Raw genomic sequence first — 23,297 nt, 5'->3', positions numbered from 1 at the left:
CATGACCTCAAAACTCCTAAATAAATGTAGTAAGTTTGAATTTAACTGTAGGATCAAGAGAAATGAAAGATGTAAGGAACATGAGAAACCAGGATTTGGTTTTCGTTTTTGCTGTTTGTAGCCTTTTGTATGCCTTACGTAGGTGCATGATTGCTTTTCTTAAAATAAGTTATTTTCTGAGCCTAACAGAAGTTGCAGATAAGGAGGAGATGTGTTTTGAGGCCTCCTCTTGTTGATGATTGTAGTTGAAGAGTACCCCTGATACCTTAAAAAATGCATTACAGGAGTTGAAATGTCAGGAGTTAACCATGGAAGATCAATCCTACTGGAAAAAATACAAAAAGAAATTGGCAATCTAGAGGTGTGATGCCCAATAAATATTTCCATAAGTTTGCTGCTAAGGCGCTTGGCTACATAATCACAGTCTGAACACTTCTTTTCAATGCTTACATTATGTAAATACTTGGTGTTCTATGCAGGAATTGGGAAAGCAGCTCTCCCATTTCATTGAAGTCAACTGTTCTCTTGTAGAGGTTTGACATTCAACTTTCAAAACAACAATTTCAGTGATATGTTAAACATGTTTTGCAGACTGTGCAAGTGTTTTAAACTCTGCTAGTAGCTTCTTCAATTCAAAGGCTGTCCAGGAAGGTTGTTTCTCTGTTTGACTACTTCCTTCTAGAGCTCCATAGCCCCAATAGCCAACCTCTTCTAAATCAAGACACTACAGATCATAGTTGTCCACATCCAATGTACAGATCCAGCTGTCCTATCTGTCCTGTACCGTATGCTCCCTGGTCAAGCTCATCTGACCAAATTGTTTGACTGTTGGGGCATTCGATGACCAAAAAGTGACCATTTCACTGATTGTTGGCGACTGTTTGGGGAATTGAAGATAGAAGCCCAAGATGGGGAGATTCAATCACTTAGGCAGCTACTGACTGACACTCAGCTCAGCCCCAAGCTAGAGGAAGGAGAAATTCAACCTAGCATGACTGAGGAGCTCACCTGCATCAAAGAGGAAGTACGACAACTCCAAAAAAAGGAGGAGACCACGAAGGAAAAGAAGGGGAAACACCTAGCACACGCACCTACAACAACCATAATCAATGACACATTGGAGGAGGAACAAAAAAGGAAAATGAGAGCACTCCATGTTCGGGTGACGGGGCTGAAGATGCATGAAAAAGTGGATGAGGACACCAAGGTGCTATACACGTTAATGAATATTAAGAAAGACACGTACATCTCCGCTTGGAGAGTGGGCGATAAAAGCACAGAAGGGGAGAGCTCAAAAGAGCATGCACTCATTCTCCGCTTCCCCACCATGGAGGCTAGGAGAGACTTCGTAGCTCAATGCCGTACATTGAAGGGGACCAGCGTGTTTTTGGGTGACGATCTCACACCAACCCAACTAGCCCACAGAGTGAGTGCATGCCAAAAATTAAGGCAGCCAGGGAGGAGGGAAAACTCGCCTTCTACAGAGGAGGGAGAGTGGTAGTTATGGAGAGGTGCCACAAATGACAGTGTGAGACCTATGGGACCAGCCTTGCAGTGACAGTTTGGAACTGTAATATGGAGCCCTCCGATTGGATGTGGGAGCTTTTGAGGAGACATTAAGAGGGAAAGATATAGTGTTCTACTCAAAGACACATCAAGGACCACATACTACACTTCTATGGGTGACATGCTATAGGTGGGATTCAGCTTGCAGGAAGGAGACATGCACAGACCACAGTAATTGCGGGTTAGGAGGAGTGGCAGTGTTATTCAGAGAGGAGCTACAACAGATGATCCACGTAGTCTACAGAGATGAGCAGGCCAGATACATGTGGGTGAGAATGCGTGGTGAGGAATGCACTTTGTATGTTGCCATATGCTATTTTCCCCCAATGTCGTCCTGATACACCCCACCCAAGGGGCAATCACCATATGTGGCTTTCGATGAGGATATTTGGGAGTTCTCGAAGGAGGGAGAGGTTATCTTACTAGGAGACTTTAATGCTAGGACAGCCTCCCATTAGGTGTCTTTCTTTGATGCATCTGAGGAGATGCTACAGGAGCAGGATGTGTCAGAGCTACAGCTGGAGAGGACATCTCAAGATATGGGGGAAGTCACCGAATATGGGAGATACCTTGTGGAGATGGGCACATCACACAGGTTGGCCATTCTTAATGGCCTTGCTAGATACCCCCTATTCGGCGCCTTGGTAGACTATGTTCTTGCCCCACCGATGCTGATATCTCACATCTAGGACCTCTCAGTATCCCCACGCCTTCTCGGAGTTGCAGTGGATCATGCCTACCTATCATTCACCATCGACCTCCAATTCATTGACACACAGACCCATCATGCAGCTCACCGACACCCGAGATACCTCTTTTCCAGAGAGACAGAGGATATCTATGAGGCAGAGATCCTTAGATTGTTACATGATGCAGATCCCAACGTTCCATTACAGGAGTTGACTCAACAGTTCAGTGAGACCCTACACATCAGTGCAAGTGTAGCCTTCCCACACTCATGATCCACATAGAGAGCCTCCACCGGGGTGACACCTCGGAACAACTGGTATGATGATGAGTGCCGTGAGACCAGAGCATGCGGCTACAGAGAGAGATAGCACTGGGGTCCACTATCCACAGATAGGCACAGATACTCTTTAGATGTGCGCCTCACACGATGGAAAAAGAGAACATTCTTGGCCCAGTTGGAGCGAGACCTATATAAGTTATTCTTGAGCCAGGACTCTAGAGAGGCTTGGAGGCTTTTCAGAGAGCATAGCCCGACCACACCTATTACGTCCACCGCTGTATGGTAGGAGTATGCAACTAGTCTTTATACTGTGGAGGGCTAGTCTTTATACTGCGGAGGGTCAGCCACCTCTTCTTGACCCACTTGAGCCTTGTCCAGAGACCACCACTTTCTTTACAGAAAGTAGGGTTTGAGAGGCCATTAACGGACTTAGCAAAGGAAAGGCACAAGATCATGATGGATTGGTAGCCGAGCACTTGATCCATGCTAGAGATTTGGTGGCCGGATTCCTAGCTTACATGTTTAAGAGAGCCATGTGTGAAGGCCTACCAGAAAGCTGGAGCACGAACACTATTGTGCCTATCCTCAAGTCAAGGACCCTACTCTACCCAGTAACTATTGGACTATCATGGTTGGGCATACATTGGCTAAGTTATATGCTTCCATCCTTGAGCATGAGTTAAGCAGGTGGTCAGAGATGTGGGTCTTAGAGCACATGGACAGGTTGGTTTTAGGAGAGGCTTCTCCACATTGGATCACATCCTTACACTCAGAGAAATCATTGAGGAGGGAAGGGCCCATGGCCAATGGACCTACTGCTGCTTTGTGGACTTTTGCAAAGCCTTTGACACAGTACCCAAAGACAGGCTGATACATAGATTGCATGCCATGGGAGTACCAAAAGAGCTCAGTTGGGGTATTTTGGCACTGTATGAGAGAGTTGTGGGCAGAGTCCAGACACCAGAGGGCCTTTCGACACCTATTTACTCCACCATTGGGTGAAGTAGGGACGCCCCCTCTCTCCGACATTATTTGGCATGTACATTGATGGGATTGCTGATTATATTTCATAGGAAGGAGATAGAAGAGCTCCACTAGTTGGCACTTGGATATCTCTCCTATTGTATGTAGATGACATTGTATTGATAGCTGACTCTCCAGAAGGTCTACAGAGACACTTGGATGCATTATACTACTATACTTTGGACAGTGGGCTTTCAGTGAACCTCGGGAAAACCAAGGTGATGGTATTTAATACTACACCATAGTGGGTCAAGAGATTAGCACCTAAATTCACATATGGATCTGAGGAGCTGGAGTATGTGGATTCTTATATATACCTGAGAGTCTTATTCACAGGGCCCACCTTTTCTATGCGAGAGGTAGCAGATACTAGACTGACTCGTGGATACATAGCACTAGGTGGTTTGGAGAGGATGTGCTCATAGGTGCAATTCCAAGAATCCTGCACTAAGCTATGACTCTTTGATACACTGGTCACATCCACACTACTTTATGGAGTACAGATATGGGGGCCCCAGTCTTGACCACCGTAGCAGATCAGGGCACACTTATGATAGATGGAGGTCGATGGAGAAACCCCTAGTGTCCATGATATCCAGGATGATCAGATGTAAGGCCTCAGTGCCACATGAGATCATCAGAGCCGAGCTAGCAGCTACATTGATTGTGGTAGAGGCCCTCACCCGATCGGTCGCATACATACATAGCCTATGGGACTTACCCAAACACAGATATGCACGGTTGGCCCCTTGAGTCCTCCAGGCAGCTTGCCAGAGAGGGTGATACTTCATGTTGGTATGCACAGATGTCGGCCTGGTTTGAGCAGCATGGCTTTGGCATGGACAAGTTACCTCCCTTCCAGTACTCCCTTGATGCACCATCTCTTGATCTGAGTAGGTTAGAGATTCACAAGATTATCAGGATGGATCTTACCAAGTTGGATATCAGGTGGACATGGTTGATGCCAGGGCAGGAGTTAGGGACAAAGATGGCTTTTTACCGCGAGCATTTCCTTCATACTACAGATGATGGATTTATTGTTCGCCCGAGATACATGGACACCCAACTTTTCCATGGGATCAGATGTACTATTGGCCAGTTGTGCATCTCCTCACATCAACTAGAGATTGAGATTGGCAGATATAGATCCATCCCAACAGAGGAGCGCATATGCCAGATATGCCAATTAGAGCGCCAGAGACAGAGGAGCATTATATCTGCTGCTGCCCAGTGTATTATGAGGTCCGTGGTCGTTTCCACTGTCTCTTTAGAGACGGATTTGGACCACTATCCAGAGTCATGGATTTTACCGATCAACGATGCCTTGGCCTCTTTCTTCTTGAGATACGATGGCTTCGTGACATGTGCCTCAGGAGTATAGCTGCTCCAGGACACTGAGCCCCTTCACAGAGGCAGCTCACAGACTTCTTTGCAAAGGAGACTCAGAAGACTTCAATACAATTACAGCCACAATCTACACAAGAGCCTCTCTCACCGCCACAGTCCACACACAAACAAGGAGTACTGATTGATCGAGCCGCTTAGCTTAGCCGATCTAGATGTCCTAGGCCTCGACATAGACACTGACGACACCTTCATAGGCGGATACAGGGGATTATTGCTAGACCCTCCATACCCACATGAGATTGTACCATTTGGAGCTCATTGTTACTAGATAGAGCTCTATGTTTTACACATAGCCATAGTTAGTTTCCTTTCTTATTTTACTTTGTGCTACATATTTTGCCCAGACAGTTATACCATCATATACATGATTGTAACTATTGGTCTCATAGGTCATTTTAGCTTTTTGTGGACATTAATATATCATTTCATTTTATTTCATTTCTCTCTCAGTTGATTAGAGCTGAACCAGGTGATCAGAGCTGATATCTTGAGGATTGAGACAGCAAGGACATGGATCCATCCACCACTCCCTCTAGGATCGAGGATGGAGTTCTATAGGAGTCATTTCTTGTGTCTCTCTGATGATGGTTTCACTATTCGGCCAGCATATATGGACACCCATTTCTCCCATAGCGTACGGGTTGATATCGACATAGTTGTCAGGTACGAAAAGTACGGTACGGTACAGTACGATAAAATACGGTACTAAATGGTACCTTAAGATTTTATAAGGTACGGTACGATATTAGTACGAAAAAAAAAAACTTCATTATTTTGAACTATAAATGATAGAACAGATGTTAAGAGTCTAAATAGCAATGCTATTGGAGTATATAAGATAAATACTTGTGGGTAACACGCCAAAACCTCTATGGCATATGCCGCATGCGCAACATGCGCTACAACTTACAAGTACATACATAGGAGTGGATACATCATACATGAATGATCATACAAATAAGAGGCATGTATGCTTGAGAGAGAGAAGGTTGAGAGAGAGAGAGAGAGAGATGAAATTTACGAAAAAAAAAGAGAGAGATGAAATGACATGAGATGCTTTATTAACATCTACAAGAGGCCAAAATGACTTGTGAGACCAACAATTACCAAACAAACCACCAAAGGTTTTGCAAAAGATTTATGAATTTTGTTATGGTTTTGTTTGGCATTGCTAAGGCTAAAGCAACTATCGATGGTACATTCACTAATTCGTGTACTCTCAGAAGGTACATTAGGCCAAGCTATCCTCTGGCCTAGTTTTATTAGCAATGTGTACTAATGCTTTGGGTTGGGTGGTGCAAAGTGAGTTGTGAACAAAGGTAAAATCAATAGGATTAAGCTACTTGATGATTCTTAAATGGTGTTGAATTTATTTATTGATGACACTAACATATTGTGAAAAATGATGGGACATCAATTAGAAACGTTTGGAACTGCTTGAATACCTTATGTATGGCCTTTGACGCTAGGATAAATCATAACAAAACATGTATGAGGAGTCTAATCAAGCTTCCGCCACCTTTCTTGGTTGATTGATCAAGGCTACAAAATCACCACCACCACTACAACAACAACAATCAACAACCCAAACCACCACCAATAACAATTACGCAAAAAAAAAGTGATTGTTTTTTGGTACGAATTCGTACAGTACGAACCGTATAGTACTAACCAATTCGTACTACGTACGAGTGCAACTATGGATATCGGACAGATTCGCACCTCCTCACATAGGCTTTAGATGGAGACAGGCAGATGGATAAATACCCTAGTAGAGGATAGGACTTGCCAGCTTTGTGGTCGAGAGCCTGAGACAGAGGAGCACTACATATGCAGATACACGGTATACTATGACATACGAGGATGGTACCGCTGCCTCTTCCGTGATGGATTTGGACCTCTTCATCGCGTCATGAAGTACGAGGACCAGAGATGCTTAGGTCTTTTCCTCCTCGAGCTCGAGAGGCGCCGAACTACACTACTGCAAGACAGGAGGCCAGCTCATCCAGAGGGACACACATAGAGAGCAGTGACAGACTTCTTCAACAGAGTCGACCCTACTGACACTACCAGCCTAGCAGAGACAAAGCCACCCCACCAGACACCTTACAAGGCACGCCGTGGAGTCACATTGGATAGAGCCATTTCCATTCGTCGAGCACGACGACCCCGTCTACCGGACCACGTTCGAGGAGGCCACACCACAGTCGGATTAGAGCCATTATCACAAGACACCGAAGACTCACCACCAGGCATATTAGTGAAGCAGCTAGGGACCGCATCATAGCTGAGATCATGTGTAGATCTTGAGATCAGCTACAACCCATAGTCTCCACCACACTTTTGTACATGGCTCTATCAGATCTGGTTCTCCTTTCCTTTCCTTTTCTTTTCTATCGATGGAACAGCACTGCACATGGTTCAACCCTAGTATAGTTCCATCGTAGAGTTATTTTCAGTATTGTTTCATAGGCCACCCACTTATTTGTAATGTTATCTTTACCTTATTGATGAGATGACATTAGACATGGATGTACTCTGGATTTCGTCTCATAGGCCACATTGGCCTTATGTAGACGTTAATATATCTTTCTCTCTCTCTCTCTCTCTCTCTCCCTATATATATATATATATATATATATATATACATGAAGCTATGGCAACCATGTGTGCCGAACTTGCTGAGAACCTTCATCAAAAGATGGAGGCATGGAAGATAAAATTTTGCGCAGTGGTATGGGCGAATTTCTCTTGAGGTCAAGGGGACTTTAGGGAGTTCTCCAAGAGAGGAACAAAGCCATAATGGAATTCTCTTGGTGGCAAGGGGACTTTAGGGAGTTCTCCAAGAGAGGAACAAAGGCATATGGAATTGTGGGAGGAGGTAGATGCAAAGAGGAGGCAGCTGCATGTAAAAGGTAGATCAACCTCCTCAAGGGTGAAGAAGGGGAGATTGAAGACACACGTAGCAACGAAAATTCAAACTTGGGCAGCTATGGCCAAGAAAGCCCAACAAGAGGTGCAAGCCACTTTCGAATCGATTGAGGTGTTGAAAAAATGCAAGCTGCCAACAAACAAGGACAAGCTTGCTAGCCATGGAGGAAGAAAGAAAAAGGATATATGTGCTAGCAATGGAAGAAAAGAGATGGTGTTGATGGATTTGCTGAAAACACAATGAACAGAAAAGAATAGCAAGAACACAAAAAAACTCAAAGAGAATAGACTTGGGAAATGGAATCCATATACCAAGGCTCAAGAGTAGTACAATAATACAAGTTGAGGACAAGAGATGGTGCTGATGGATTTGCTGAAAACACAATGAACATAAAAGAATAGCAAGAACACAAAAGAACTCAAAAGAGAATAGACTTGGGAAATGGAATCCATATACCAAGGCTCAAGAGTAGTGCAATAATACAAGTTGAGGACAACTAGAGCGCAACAATCTCCATCTCTCCAGTAAAAGTAGTGTGCTTGTATTTGGTGAATGAATAAGTGGAGGAGGGAAGTAGCCTATAAATAGGCAATAATAATATGAGAATTATGACCAGGTGATCAACATTTAATGTGTGCCAAAAATACCAGCTAGCAACATTTAATGCACTAGACTTGGAAATGAAATGCACTTTGATAGGTGGGCTTGACACCTAGGATATGCACTCTGACACCTAGGATATGTACTCTAGCACCCGGGATATGTACTTTGCTAACAAGATTGTGAAGGTAGAGAATGATAAGATGGTGGTCAGTCACGGTCCCTTGGATGATCCTTGTGGTCAAGGTGCTATAAACGGCAGTCTTCATGGACTTGGTTGTAGCTATGACAGTCCTCGCTATCTCAATCCACACAATTCCACCTATCATACACGTTGACCATACATATCCTTCAAGAATACTTGCAAAATAAAAGAGAAAGGATGCTGCAAACTGGGTGTGTTTTGCTTATTCGGTGTCCATTGAGGTGCTGGCTAGCCAAAAGACTGAGGTGCAGCAATGTAGATGGGAAGTATTTGAGGCGGGGGAGGTGATGTGATGTTGGGAAGTGACGTTGGTCCGCGATGTGCAGCAGAGGCAGCCTTAATGAGGTTGGAGATGGAGTAGAGAGACTTGGAAACACATGAGCTTGTTGTAAAACAGATGGTGTAAAGACACTCGGGAATGGAAGTTGTCTAGCTTGTTGTAAAAAAGATGGCACAAAGACACTTGAGAATGGAAATTGCCTAGCCAATTTAATTATTGGCGAGTCAGATTATTTTTATGGGCACTGAAATAATTATTAGATTAATTTTCAGTATGTAAAGATTGAAAATTAATATTTAATTATGGACAATACTAAAAAAACCATTTGGGAAAACTGCCACTTGTAAAAAATGCCCATGCAAGACTGAATAACGTCTTTAGAGACTGGAGAGAGGCATTTTAGTGCATTCGGCTTGTAAGAGAGAGGGAGGAGATGTTAGTTTGATCTGCAGTCATTGGAGGACCTTTTGAGACTGCCAAGGGCAGGAAATACCAATCAACAGTAGGCGACAGCATCTACAAGCTGTTGAGACAAGGCAGTAGTAGTAAATGAGTGATTTTCTTCAGTTTTTCATGAAGAAAGTCTGAATTTTCTCTCTCCTTAGCATTCTCTCTCGTCTCCTAGTCTTTCTACAGCCTTGCTTCAGAGATTACAACATTGAGATCACTAGAGACTGAGAAATATCAGATTTCTCCGTTATAAACCCTAATTTGTAGTAGCCGAAATTAGGGCTTAGCAGCAGCCTCAGAAAGCATGCCAGAAATTGGAAGCTCCAAGACCGTAAGATGTTGAAGAAGAAGTTGAGTGTTCAAAGATCATTGTTCTTGACTGTAAGAAACTCCTAGAGTACCATAACAAAAGAAATTACATGTCAGAGAATGCACATAACTTGCATAGGTTTGCCCAAACGAGATAAAACTTTACTATAGAACATCCATGGAAGAGAACATTATACTTGTAAAGTTTTGTGACAAAAATCTTAGGGCTTTGGTAGAACAAGCTCTGCTCTCATAAAGCATGTGAAACTCACTTTGTATTTGTGTAGAGGAAATGAAATTTCATAGGGTTACAGATAGGGCAAGCAACAATGAGGCTGTAAGATTTCGTCGGAAAAGAAGAAGCGGGGAAAGAGAGATGATAAATTTGAGTTCCGCCTAAGAAAGAGGGGAAAACTGAAAAGGGGAGAAATGAAAAGTCAAACATTAAAAAATAAGAAAATGAAAATTCGAGTCACAAACTTCCAGGAAGTGTTAGCATTGTATTTCCCACGTTTTCCCTTATTTTATTACTGAGGGAAGATTTGGCCTCCCTGGCGGGGGTCTAGGGGCAGCACCCCCGGCCGGATGGTAAAGGGAATGTTCCTTGGCCGACTAGTGGAGGCTCATATGGTAGGTCCGTCAAGCCGACCTAACCACCTTCACGGGCTATAAAAGCTAAACCCCTTTACAGCCATCTATCATCTATCTTTCACCCAGTCAGAGTTGTTCCAGCTAGCCTTAAGCTCTTCACCTATCTTCTATCTAGATCGCCATCTAAGCTTCATAGTGGGGCGCATGGGTGGACAGAGCCATCTTTGTATTAGTTGTTTGGAGCTAAATATTTTTTTAATTCTTCTCTTATATATTGTGTTCTCTCTATCTCTTTCTCAGATTCAATTCGTTGCACCGTGTAATTTTTACACCATCAAACCTTAGCCATGAAACAAAGGGATTTGCTGGAAATCTGAGAAATTATAGCAGACCTGAGAAGGATTGTTCATCTACTCCCAGGGTGACTCGCATCCAAGTGGCAAAGACCCAATTTGTGCCTAGGTGGGCTTGTACTCAAGGGGGAATTTGTAATTTGTGACAGCCCAAAGCTCATTCATAGGCCATCTAGTAAAGGAAAATGGAAACTTGAGCCTCAAATTTGAACCTGATTGTGTTGTGGTTGCTGATTTGTTGACCTCAATGTGTGACCAGTAAGGATTCGGGTTTGCATGGCAGCATTGGAATGCCCGTATGTGTGCCTCAGCGATTCAAGTCAATTGTAGTATAAATTTAGTCAGCGGAAAATAGAATAGAGGAGAGTTTGGATCTATAGGTGGCTGATTTGCATGCAAATAGAGGGGCAATTTGTGTTAGCGATCAGATTCCTGGCCGTACAGGCAGACTGGTTGGACTGACCAGTTGGACTGCCACGTGGCAGTCCGACCTGTACTGGTCAGTCAGCTGCATTTAATGCAGCTTGTTTTTTCAGGGTGCAGCCGACCTGTTTTTTCAGGGCGCATTCATGCTGGCTATTTATAGCCGACATTCTGCAGTCTTCCACACACTTCTGTTTTGCAGATTTCAGGCTGGAGATTGTGCAGACTGCAGTGGACTTCGAGGCGAACAGCGGGTTGCATCGTCGAGGCGGAGACACGTAGTCTCGCGCACTGCGCTCGTGTACATATCTGCATATCTTTGTATACAACACACTTTATACAGCAGATCTTCATCTTCCACTGTCTCTTTCTCTCTCCCTCTTCTCTCTGCGTTCACTCTCTCTCTCAGTCTTGGTCCCACGCTTCCGCATCGCTGCACTCTGACATGGTATCAGAGCAGTGAAGAAGGGCTGACTGAGTGAATAACCTATCTGAAGAGGAGATTCCATCGCGACACAAGGCTGCGTTTTCAGCGTTCGAGGGTGAGCGGGAGGGCTGCGCTTCGGAACAAGGCTGAAGCGAGCGTGGGCGCGCGGGAAAGGAGTCCAGTTGGTGGATTTGCTGCTGTTTACTGCTGTTTGAAGAGGAGGAAGGTTGAGTTTTCAGCATTCAAGTGTAGGTTTTACTTTTTCATCGCCTCCGGCGGGTGAAAAAGGTTTGGGACGCAAAAGAAAGAGCCCTAGCAAGCTGTGTTTTCACAATCAGAGGGGGCTGCTTTTGCGTTTGTGAAGGCATTACAGGTGAAGATGTCTACAGAGATTGACTTGGAGTTCCAGACGATCATGGATCGGAAGGTGCCTATCTTACCGGCTCTTCTCACAGATCAAAAGCTCGATGGCGACAATTACCGCATTTGGCGTGTGATGATGTTGGCCATCCTTGAGTCTTACGATTTGGCGGAGCTTGTACAGGAGGAGATCGACCGGCCCTCGGTGAGAGATGAGCCCAAACTCTCTTCCGATACTCGTGCGGAGTTGGCCAAGGCTCGGTGAGAGATGAGCACTTGACGGTGGCTCGGGAGATATGGCTGGAGCTTGATCAGATGTATAACCGGATGACCCTTATGAAGCGGGTTTCTTTGGAGGTGCAGATGCGGACTTTGTCCGTGAACAAGTCTTCTTCGTTGCGGGAGCACATCAACAAGCTTAGACAGCTTCAGATACAGGTTTAGAATGCGGGGAAGCCGGTTTCCTCCGGAGACATGGCGATCACACTCTTGTCCCAGTTGCCGCCACGATTCGGTGCTTTCTACTCTGCCCTTATTCCTTCGGGGCGTGAATCTACTCTTCGGTGGGAAGAGTTGGTTCCTATGGTCTTGGACCAAGAGGAACAATTGAAGGGACAGCATGCTTCCAAATCGGAAGCCTTGACAGGTTAAGCCTCTTAGAAGAAGGGAAAGGACCAAAAGAAGAAGAAGGAGGACAACAAGTCAAAGAAGGACAAAGAAAAAGAATCCACATGCCATATTTGTGGTAAGACCGGCCATTGGAAGAAGGATTGCCCCGACAAAGACAAGAAGGACAACAATAAGAAGGACACGAACGATTCTGGAGCGGTGGCTGCACCCTCATCAGCTGCGTTTCTTCATCTAGCAATCATTGAGGACTCTGCACCGAAGGCTTCTAATGCTGCGATGACAGCTCCTCAGGCTCGAGAGTGGATCGTTGACAGTGGTGCCTCCCGGCACATGACTCCTTCATCAGTTGGTGTTGCCCAGTTGCGACCTTCGCGTGGGCAGATTCTCATCGGAGATAGCTCTTCGGTGTCTATTGCAGGATGGGGTGAGATGCAACTTATTCTAGATGGACGTGGTGGTACTCATACCTCAGAGATCTTGCATGTGCCAGGTTTAGGGTATCATCTACTTTCGGTTCACAAGATTTGTTCACTTGGACTTTTGGTGGAGTTTGCGGTGCGAGTCCTTGATCGTGGGTCAATGAAGGTTCTCTTATCGGGATATGAGGAGAACGGCATCTACAAATTGACGTCTTCTACCGCTCTCCCTACTCTTCTTCTTACCTCTCAGAAACAGTCAGAGCTATGGCATGCTCGGTTTGGTCATCTCAACTATGATTATCTTCGGAGGGCGTCACGTGGACAACTTGTTCGAGGGTTGCCGGACATAGTGGTGCGCCAGCAGCCATGCGTCTCCTGTACTCGTGGGAAGTAGCATAGGGATGCGATTCCCAACAAAGCTTCGCGGCGGTCTACTTCCCCGATGGAGCTTGTATCTACGGATCTTTGTGGCCCTATGAGGAACAAGTCCTTGAAAGGGAGCTCGTACTTCATGTTGATCGTAGATGACTATAGCAGGATGACATGGGCCTATTTCTTGGCGTTGAAGTCGGAGGCCTTCTTCCACTTCAAGGATTGGCTTCTATTTGAGGAGAACCGATCGGGCCGGCGATTGAAGACCTTGCGATCCGACAAGGGTGATGAATTTGTTTCTAATGAGTTTGCTCGTTTTTGTGCAGATAAAGGCATTCACCAGGAGTTTGCTAACACCAACACTCCTCAAGAAAATGGCATTCTTGAACGGAAGAACCGAAGTGTGATCGAGATGGCGCGCACCATGATGGAGCACCGACAGACACCTCAGTTTCTGTGGGCCGAGGCTGTGGCTACTGCAGTCCACATCCTTAACCGATCCCCTACTTCGGCCGTTGATGGGATGACACCTTTTGAGGCTTACTTTGGGACTAAGCCCGATGTTTCTTATTTTAGGGTTTTTGGGTGTGATGCCTATGTTCACATTCCCAAGACTCATCGTGATAAATTTGAAGCGGCTTCCCGGAGACAGGTGTTTGTTGGCTACAGCTCTCAGTCCCAAGGCTATCGCTTGTATGATCCCGTAAAGGGGGATGTGTACACGTGTTGAGATGTGCGGTTCATGGAGGTTCCGGCCGTAGAAGCGGGTGAGGAGCATCCCATTCTTGGAGATCCAGGGGAGAGTTGGGCTCCCGAGACAGTTCCTTTGGAGCCAGCGCCTTTTGATTCAGATTTTGTTTCCGATACAGAGTCTACTGTTCCACCGGCTACCCCCGAGGAGTTACAACCGGTGGATATCCTAGAGTCTTCAGTTGATGGAGAGCGACGAGGAGAGATCCGGCCTCCTCCTCGTTGGGCCCGTGACACACTTGGAGATTCAGGGATCGAGGGGGTCCCTGAGGAGTGGGGACCGCAGGATGGTCCGCGGCGGTCACGGAGGCACCAAGCACATTCTACGGAGCTTGTTTGCTCTAATTATTGTTTGATGACCCGTGTTATGCAGGATCGAGAGCCCACCTCCGTAAAGGAGGCTTTACAGTCCGCACCATGGAAGAAAGCTATGGAAGCCGAGTTGGAGGCTATTGAGAGGAGTGGCACTTGGTATCTGGTGCCTCGCCCCTCGAATAAGAAGGTGATTGGCATCAAATGGGTCTTCAAGACCAAGTACCTTAGCGATGGTTCTTTGGACAAGCATAAGGCTCCCTGTAATGCCTTCACAAACGCAAAAGCAGCCCCCTCTGACTGTGAAAACGCAACCTGCTAGGGCTCTTTCTTCCAGGTCCCGAACCTTCTTCACCCGCCGGAGGCGATGAAAAAGTAAAACCTGCACTTGAAAGCTGAAAACTCAGCCTCTCTCTTCAAACAGCAGTAAATAGTAGCAAATGCACCAACTGCACTCCTTTCCCGCGCGCCCACGCTCGCTTCAGCCTTGTTCCGAAGCGCAACCCTCCCGCTCGCCCTCGAACGCTGAAAACACAGCCTTGTGTCATGATGGAATCTCCTCTTCAGGTAGGTTCTTCACTCAGTCAGCCCTTCTTCACTGGTCTGATACCATGTCAGAGTGCAGCGATGTGGAAGCGTGGGACCAAGACTGAGAGAGAGAGTGAACGCAGAGAGAAGAGGGAGAGAGAAAGAGACAGTGGAAGATGAAGATGTCTACAGAGATTGACTTGGAGTTCCAGACGATCATGGATCGGAAGGTGCCTGTCTTACCGGCTCTTCCCGCAGATCAAAAGCTCGATGGCGACAATTACCGCATCTGGCGCGTGATGATATTGGCCATCCTCGAGTCTTATGATTTGGCGGAGCTTGTACAGGAGGAGATTGACTGGCCCTCGGTGAGAGGTGAGTCCAAACTCTCTTCCGATGCTCGTGCGGAATTGGCCAAGGCACAGTCTCATTGGGACAAACTGAATGCCCGGATTCGTTCTTTTCTTTTTCTGTCTTGTACTACAGCCGTGATAGCCCATATCGAGCACTTGAGGGTGGCACGGGAGATATGGCTGGAGCTTGATCAGATGTATAACTGGATGACCCTTATGAAGCGGGTTTCTTTGGAGGTGCAGATGCGGACTTTGTCCGTGAACAAGTCTTCTTCGTTGCGGGAGCACATCAACAAGCTTAGATAGCTTCAGATGCAGGTTCAAAATGCGGGGAAGCCGATTTCCTCCGAAGACATGGCGATCACACTCTTGTCCCAGTTGCTGCCACGATTCGGTGCTTTCTATTCTGCCCTTATTGCTTGGGGGCGTGAATCTACTCTTCGGTAGGAAGAGTTAGTTCCTATGGTCTTGGACCAAGAGGAACAACTGAAGGGACAACATGCTTCCAAATCGGAAGCCTTGATAGGTCAAGCCTCTCAGAAGAAGGGGAAGGACCAAAAGAAGAAGGAGGACAACAAGTCAAAGAAAGACAAGGAAAAAGAATCCACATGCCATATTTGTGGTAAGACCGGCCATTGGAAGAAGGATTGCCCAGACAAAGACAAGAAGGACACCAACAAGAAGGGCACGAAGGATTCTGGAGCGGTGGCTGCACCCTCATCAGCTACGTTTCTTCATCTAGCAGCCATTGAGGACTCTACACCAAAGGCTTCTGATGCTGCAATGACAGCTCCCCAGGCTCGAGAGTGGATCGTTGATAGTGGTGCCTCCCGGCACATGACTCCTTCATCAGTTGGTGTTGCCCAGTTGCAACCTTCGCGTGGGCAGATTCTCATCGGAGATAGCTCTTCGGTGTCTATTGCAGGACGGGGTGAGATGCAACTTATTCCAGATGGACGTGGTAGTACTCATATCTCAGAGGTCTTGCATGTGCCAGGTTTAGGGTATCATCTACTTTCGGTTCATAAGATTTGTTCACTTGGACTTTTGGTCGAGTTTGCGGTGCGAGTCCTTGATCGTGGGTCAAGGAAGGTTCTCTCATCGGGATATGAGGAGAACGGCATCTACAAATTGACGTCTTCTACCGCTCTCCCTACTCTTCTTCTTATCTCTCAGACACAGTCAGAACTATGGCATGCTCGGTTTGGTCACCTCAACTATGATTATCTTCGGAGGGCGTCACGTGGACAGCTTGTTCGAGGGTTGCCGGACATAGTGGTGCGCCAACAGCCATGCGTCTCTTGCATTAGTGGGAAGTAGCATAGGGATGCGATTCCCAACAAAGCTTCGTGGCGGTCTACTTCCCCGATGGAGCTTGTATCTACGGATCTTTGTGGCCCTATGAGGAACAAGTCCTTGAAAGGGAGCTCGTACTTCATGTTGATCGTAGATGACTATAGCATGATGACATGGGTCTATTTCTTGGCGTTGAAGTCGGAGGCCTTCTCCCACTTCAAGGATTGGCTTCTATTTGAGGAGAACCGATCGGGCCAGCGATTGAAGACCTTGCTATCCGACAAGGGTGGTGAATTTGTTTCTAATGAGTTTGCTCGTTTTTGTGTAGATAAAGTCATTCACCAGGAGTTTGCTAACACCAACACTCCTCAAGAAAATGACATTCTTGAACGGAAGAACCGAAGTGTGATCGAGATGGTGCGCACCATGATGGAGCACCGATAGACACCTCAGTTTCTGTGGGCCGAGGCTGTGGCTACTGCAGTCCACATCCTTAACCGATCCCCCACTTCGGCCGTTGATGGGATGATACCTTTTGAGGCTTACTTTGGGACTAAGCCTGATGTTTCTTATTTTAGGGTTTTTGGGTGTGATGCCTATGTTCACATTCCCAAGACTCATCGTGATAAATTTGAAGCAGCTTCCCGGAGACAGGTGTTTGTTGGCTACAGCTCTCAGTCCCAAGGCTATCGCTTGTATGATCCCATAAAGCGGGATGTATACACGTGTCGAGATGTGCGGTTTGTGGAGGTTCCGGCCGTAGAAGCGGGTGAGGAGCATCCCGTTCTTGGAGATCCAGGGGAGAGTTGGGCTCCCGAGACAGTTCCTTTGGAGCCATCGCCTTTTGATTCAGATTTTGTTTCCGATACAGAGTCTACTGTTCCACCGGTCACCCTCGAGGAGTTACAACCGGTGGATATCCTAGAGTCTTCAGTTGATGGAGAGCGATGAGGAGAGGTCCGGCCTCCTCCTCGTTGGGCCCGTGACACACTCCGAGATTCAGGGATCGAGGGGGTCCCTAAGGAGTGGGGACCGCAAGATGGTCCGCGGCGGTCACGGAGGCACCAAGCACATTCTACGGAGCTTGTTTGCTCTAACTATTGTTTGATGACCCGTGTTATGCAGGATCAAGAGCCCACCTCCGTGAAGGAGGCTTTACAGTCCGCACCATGGAAGAAAGCTATGGAAGCCAAGTTGAAGGCTATTGAGAGGAGTGGCACTTGGTATCTCGTGCCTCGCTCCTCGAATAAGAAGGTGATTGGCGTCAAATGGGTCTTCAAGACCAAGTATCTTAGCGATGATTCTTTGGACAAGTACAAGGCTCGCCTTGTTGCTAAAGGTTTTGCACAGCGCCCAGGGATTGATTGTCATGATACTTTTGCCCCCACTACTCGTATGGCAACTATTCGAGCTGTTCTTGTCTTGGTTGGCCATCAGAGATGGCCTGTCTACCAGTTGGATGTGAAGTCGGCCTTCCTCAATGGTGATTTGAAGGAGGAGATCTATGTAGAGCAGCCTCCTGGCTTTGGATCTTCAGATGGGAAAGTCTACAGGTTAAAGAAGGTCTTGTATGGCCTCAAGCAGGCTCCGCGTGCATGGAACGAGAAGATTGATTCGTTCCTTCAGTCACAGTTGGGATATCGGCGTTCCAAGGCCGATCCGTAGCTTTATGTACACACTTCCGAGGCTGGTTGTGTGCTTTTTGTGTTGTATGTTGATGATTTGATTGTCACAGGTGATCATGCACAGAAGGTCAAAGAGACAAAGGCAGCTTTACATCAGATGTTCGAGATGACGGACTTGGGTCTACTCCATTTCTTCTTGGGCCATGAGATTTATCAGTCTTTGAGCGGGATTTTCATCTCTCAGCAGAGATATGTACAGGAGCTCTTGGTTTCTTTTGCCATGGAGGATTGTCGGACCATTTCTACTTCTATGGATCCGAACTGGAAGGCCACTTCACATTCCGATGCTCCCCTGGCAGATGCTTCCCGCTACCGTTAGTTGATTGGATCATTGATCTGGCTCCTCAACACTCGTGTTGATCTTTGTTTTGCTGTTGCTCTCTTGGCGGGGTTCATGAGTGAACCTCAGACGGTGCATTGGCAGGCTGCCTAGAGGATACTTCGGTATTTGAGGGGGACATCTGACTTAGGGATTCATTATCCAGCAGGCACAGGTGGTTCAGATCTTGTACTTGCAGGTTGAAGCGACTCGGATTGGGCTGGCGATGTGGACCACAGGCAGTCTACTACAGGCTACTGTTTTACCTTGGGTGCAGGTGTTATCTCTTAGAGTAGCAAGAAGCAGCCCACGGTAGCCCTTTCGTCCTACTGAGGCGGAGTATCGGGCCGCGTCTTCCACCACATGTGAGGCTGTGTGGCTTCGGAGATTGTTGGAGGAGCTTGGCTGCCCCCAGACTCGTCCTACTTTGCTGCAATGCAACAATGACAGTTGCATTGCCTTGGCACGGAATCCTGTTTTCCATGCCCGGACAAAGCACATCAAGATCCAGTACCACTTCATCAGGGAGAAGCTTCTGGATGAGACCATAGCTGTAGAGTACTGCAAGACGGAGGACAATCTTGCAGATTTGTTTACAAAGGCGCTTCCCAGGCTCTACTTCGGAGACATGCTAGATCCCTCAGGCTTTTGCCCCGTCTAGGCTCTGAGAGGGGGTGTTAGCGATCAGATTCCTAGCCGTATAGGCAGACTGGCCGGACTGACTAGTCGGACTGCCACGTGGCAGTCCGACCTGTACTGGTCAGTCGGCTGCATTTAATGCTGCAGCCGACCTGTTTTTTCAGGGCGCATTCATGCTAGCTATTTATAGCCGACATTCTGCAGTCTTCCACACACTTCTGTTTTGCAGATTTCAGGCTGGAGATCGTGCAGACTGCAGCAGACTTCGAGATGAACAGCAGGTTGCATCGTCGAGGTGGAGACACGCAGTCCCGCGCACTGCGCCCGTGTACATATCTGCATATCTTTGTATACAGCACACTTTATACAGCAGATCTTCATCTTCCATTGTCTCTTTCTCTCTCCCTCTTCTCTCTGCGTTCACTCTCTCTCTCAGTCTTGGTCCCACGCTTCCGCATCGCTGCACTCTAACAATTTGGGGGTTGATGTTGCTAATCATTTAAGACCTCCATGGATGTGTTTCTTGACCCAATTTGTACCCGCATGTGCCTGTAATCTAGGGGCAATTTGGATCTTGATCCTATTGCTCACTTTGTGATAGCCCAATGTATTGGAATTTTTAGAGAGATTAGTCTACATCTGAGTGTACTATAGATTCAAACAGTACAAGTTAAAGAAATACCACAAGGAGCACCAGTTTGGGGCCAATTAGGTGTTGGGTTGTCTCAATCTTCTTGAGGGAAATCTCGCCCAGAGTGGTAAAGTGTTCAATTTTCCTTTTATCTTTTATTTTATGAATTTATTGCTTGCTGTGAATTGTTGTAAATCAGTGCATTTTAGGGTTCCACCACCCTTACTCTAATAGGGAAGAGTGATTTCAGCCACAATCGTCCCATACGGGCCATAGAACTAAAGATTGATTTGATCGATGTACCTTACATCTAGACTTCCAATCTTTTTGTCTCCTCATGCTTGGTCTGGCTTCATCAGCATTAGTTGTTGAAAAACTGCTTTGGATCACAAATTGTACAACATCTGGCCTCACAGGCTATAGGGTCTTTGTTTACACCAAATATAATTTTATTTCTTGCTTTCTTCCTCTTCCTTTATCAGTTTCTTTCTTCCTCTTTCTTTATCAGTTGATTCCTTTTAGCTGTTACAGTTTTTTGCTCTGTTTGTGAAGACAGGAGTTACGCATGGAAGGCATAGACAGACTTGCAGTCAACAAGCTTCTTTTGTAAGTACGCAAAGCATTTCAAGCATAGAATTAAGAACTCTTATTTTTTGGTTTCTGTTTTGACGTGCTTTGTGATTGTACATGATTTTGGATAGAATTTTTGAGCTTCTCGGATTTGGTGGCTGATTCAGAGTTGAAGTTGAGAAAGAAATTGGAAGGAGAGTCACTCGAATATGCACCAATGACAGTGTCCTTGATCTGAGGTTTCTACTTTCCTACTTACCCACGAAATTTCTTAATCTTGATAACATCCTTGATTATTCAACAAACAAAAAATAATCATTAAGTTCTGGTATACAGCTCAATGAGGCAATTTCTTTTTGATCTGATACAAAATCCTCCTCCAATCGGTATAGTATTGGATGCAGACAATCCAAGTAGGTTTCTTAACTCTGAATTAGAAGAAAGAGTTGCCAAAAATACAGTTACAAGTTCTCGATGTTCTCAGCATGTTAGTTCCAAACGTGAAGCTGCATCAGAGATTTTGATATCTAAAAGTGGTTCTACAAGCCCATTGTTACGGAATGGAATGCCACAGCACCTGAAAGAGACCCTGGATTTTCCTGTGACATTGAGTAAGGAACGTTTTCCAGCAACCCTACTAGTGGAAGCACCCTGTGAGAAAGGTGACATTATGCTAGATGTGCGAAATCAGTCATCCTCTGCTTCTGAGGAGAGGTTACCAAAACATGTTGGAAACGGCCCTAATGACTTGATGCAAGCTGCAGGTAGAGATAACCTTCGAAAATATGAAAATAAACAGCATTGTGACATTGATGGCAGTAAAGTAAATAGCATGCCTATGGACACTCGAAAAAGGCTGGATCATCAAGGCAGCAAAGTTCTATGTGATACTGAAAAGACGAATGTTAACTTTCTTGAAGCTGAGAATCCAGGACCTGGGGAAGTGTCAGGGTTTTCCAGATTAACTTTCAACCATGCAAGAGGGAAGCATGACAGTTCAGAGGCCAGAACTACTGCTGTTTTACCTGCAAAGTTTTCTGATCATAATCTTAGTGATGGATCGAACGGTAAGTGCCTATGTCCAAAGGTTCAAGTGAACAACTGCAATGACCAGAACTTTCATATAATCAAGCCAGAATCTAAACATGGGAGTAAGAAGCGGCCTGCTGAATTGGAGCCTTCTCTCGGGGAGGATGTGCATATGCGAGGAAGAAGCCCCAAAAGGTAAAATCTTTTAATTTTGTATCAAGACCATTCGTATAGATGCTGAATACCACAAAGCATACAATCTTTTTGAAGTCATCATGAACTGTGTATCTCATAGTCTATAGTAAAGGAAATAGCAGCATCATTAGACAAGATACATTTCAATGCAGTCAACACAATGTTGTATTGAAGGCATCATCACTTTGTTTTTTCAAAGAAAAGAAAATTCTAGTAGAAAATCCCATTGAGGTTAAATACAAAAGTACAAAGAACCCTGTAAAGAGTAGCTAAGTACATCACAAAGACAATGATTGTGTGAACAACCTATCTGGTGGGCTATGATGTTAGACCACCTGAGGGGTGATATGATGGGCTTTAATCTTATTCCGCACTGAAAATGTGATTGAAGGTTTGTTGCAAAACTTTGTTTGAAAGGTTGCACTCAGCTAGAAATGAGGTATCTTGCACCACCCAGATTGAAGCATTTTTTGGCAGATGAATATATACAGTTTTTGTTATTCCAACCTCTTATCAGGGAAGGTTTACACATGCATTGATACACATTAGGCTTTTGATTCAGCGTGCTATTTATTTGATATAGGCAACAGTCTATTTTGGAACCCTGATATGGCAATTGGATAATAATCACTTCACATTACATGTTTTGCATTTTATTCCTTCATGATCTTATATCTTGGTGTAATGCTGGCTAGGATATTGCTCAAAGCGTCATCACAAAGTGGAAAGTCTGCTGCTTTCATGAGGCAGGATTCACTAAATCAGAGAGTGTCAGAATACAATGGACGGAGAAAACACAGCAGTGAAATAAACAATGACCAAGCAATAACCATATCAAACAGTGGAAGTGAAAAAAGAGCAGAGGTTGATCTCCCAGATGATTCTGTGAGCTCGAAGAATGGGACATCATCTGTACCTTGTAGCTGTGGTCAGCAAATTTTTGATGCCCTCACTGACAGCTTATCTGCTTCCCAACAGAATCCCTTAACACAGGGAAGATGTGAAGACTGTGGTTGTCCACTTTCTCAATCATTTGATCAGCACAACAAAGACACGATTGATGGAAATGCTTCTGTGGATCTTGACTACCAGAAGGCTCTTGTGGAGCCTTCGAGCTTGGTTCCTGGTTACCCAATATTAGCAACCCAGTAGTTTGAAAGGGATGGGTTAAGCATTTATTCTGGTGAAATCTGGAGGCCTCACTAACATGGTCAGCAAATCTGCCTGTGTACCATCACTGGCATCATGTACATTAGCATTAATTTCTGGTCAGCAATCTTTAATGAAAAGGGATTTATTCGGCAAGTATTAGAACTGGACCTTTTTTTATCTTGCTAAAAGCAGGTATTTAGGCACTGGTAAGATGTTATGCATCCCCAAAGTATTTAAGGTAATCCAGGTTACCTTAAGTTTGTATGTGGCAGCATGTGTGTGCAAAGTAAATTATTTCATAGTTGTTTTCGGCTAGCTAATTCGTATATTGAAATTGAGTATGCCAAATATACCAATAAAAATGCCCTGATTATGGTAAGTTGAGATTGAGAAGGGCTCCTAATTGATGAGCGGCATTGGATGACACAAACGAAGGCAAAACTCGGGTTATGGTCCTAAAATGCAAAATGTTGTTTTTTTGCGCTTCATGAAGACAGCAAAACTCCTGCATTTAAGGAATT

The 23,297-nt window shown here is 45.5% G+C and overlaps 1 protein-coding gene across 1 annotated transcript in view; it reads left to right on the top strand.

Annotated features, from left to right (window-relative positions):
- LOC148026100 (uncharacterized) overlaps positions 1-23,080 on the top strand; it is a 54,952-nt gene extending 31,872 nt beyond the window's left edge. Inside the window, exons 7-12 of the mRNA XM_087692052.1 lie at positions 285-361; positions 480-533; positions 20,387-20,436; positions 20,568-20,639; positions 20,737-21,624; positions 22,320-23,080. Coding sequence (XP_087548178.1) covers positions 285-361; positions 480-533; positions 20,387-20,436; positions 20,568-20,639; positions 20,737-21,624; positions 22,320-22,776 — 1,598 coding nt within the window. The 3' untranslated portion in view covers positions 22,777-23,080. The remainder of the gene's footprint in view (positions 1-284; positions 362-479; positions 534-20,386; positions 20,437-20,567; positions 20,640-20,736; positions 21,625-22,319) is intronic.
- Positions 23,081-23,297: the final 217 nt, after the last annotated feature.

Source organism: Lygodium microphyllum, chromosome 14, assembly GCF_053477565.2.
Source record: "Lygodium microphyllum isolate KBCC chromosome 14, Lygodium_microphyllum_v1.1.10, whole genome shotgun sequence".
Taxonomy (NCBI): domain Eukaryota; kingdom Viridiplantae; phylum Streptophyta; class Polypodiopsida; order Schizaeales; family Lygodiaceae; genus Lygodium; species Lygodium microphyllum.
This window is presented reverse-complemented; position numbering and strand designations above follow the sequence as displayed.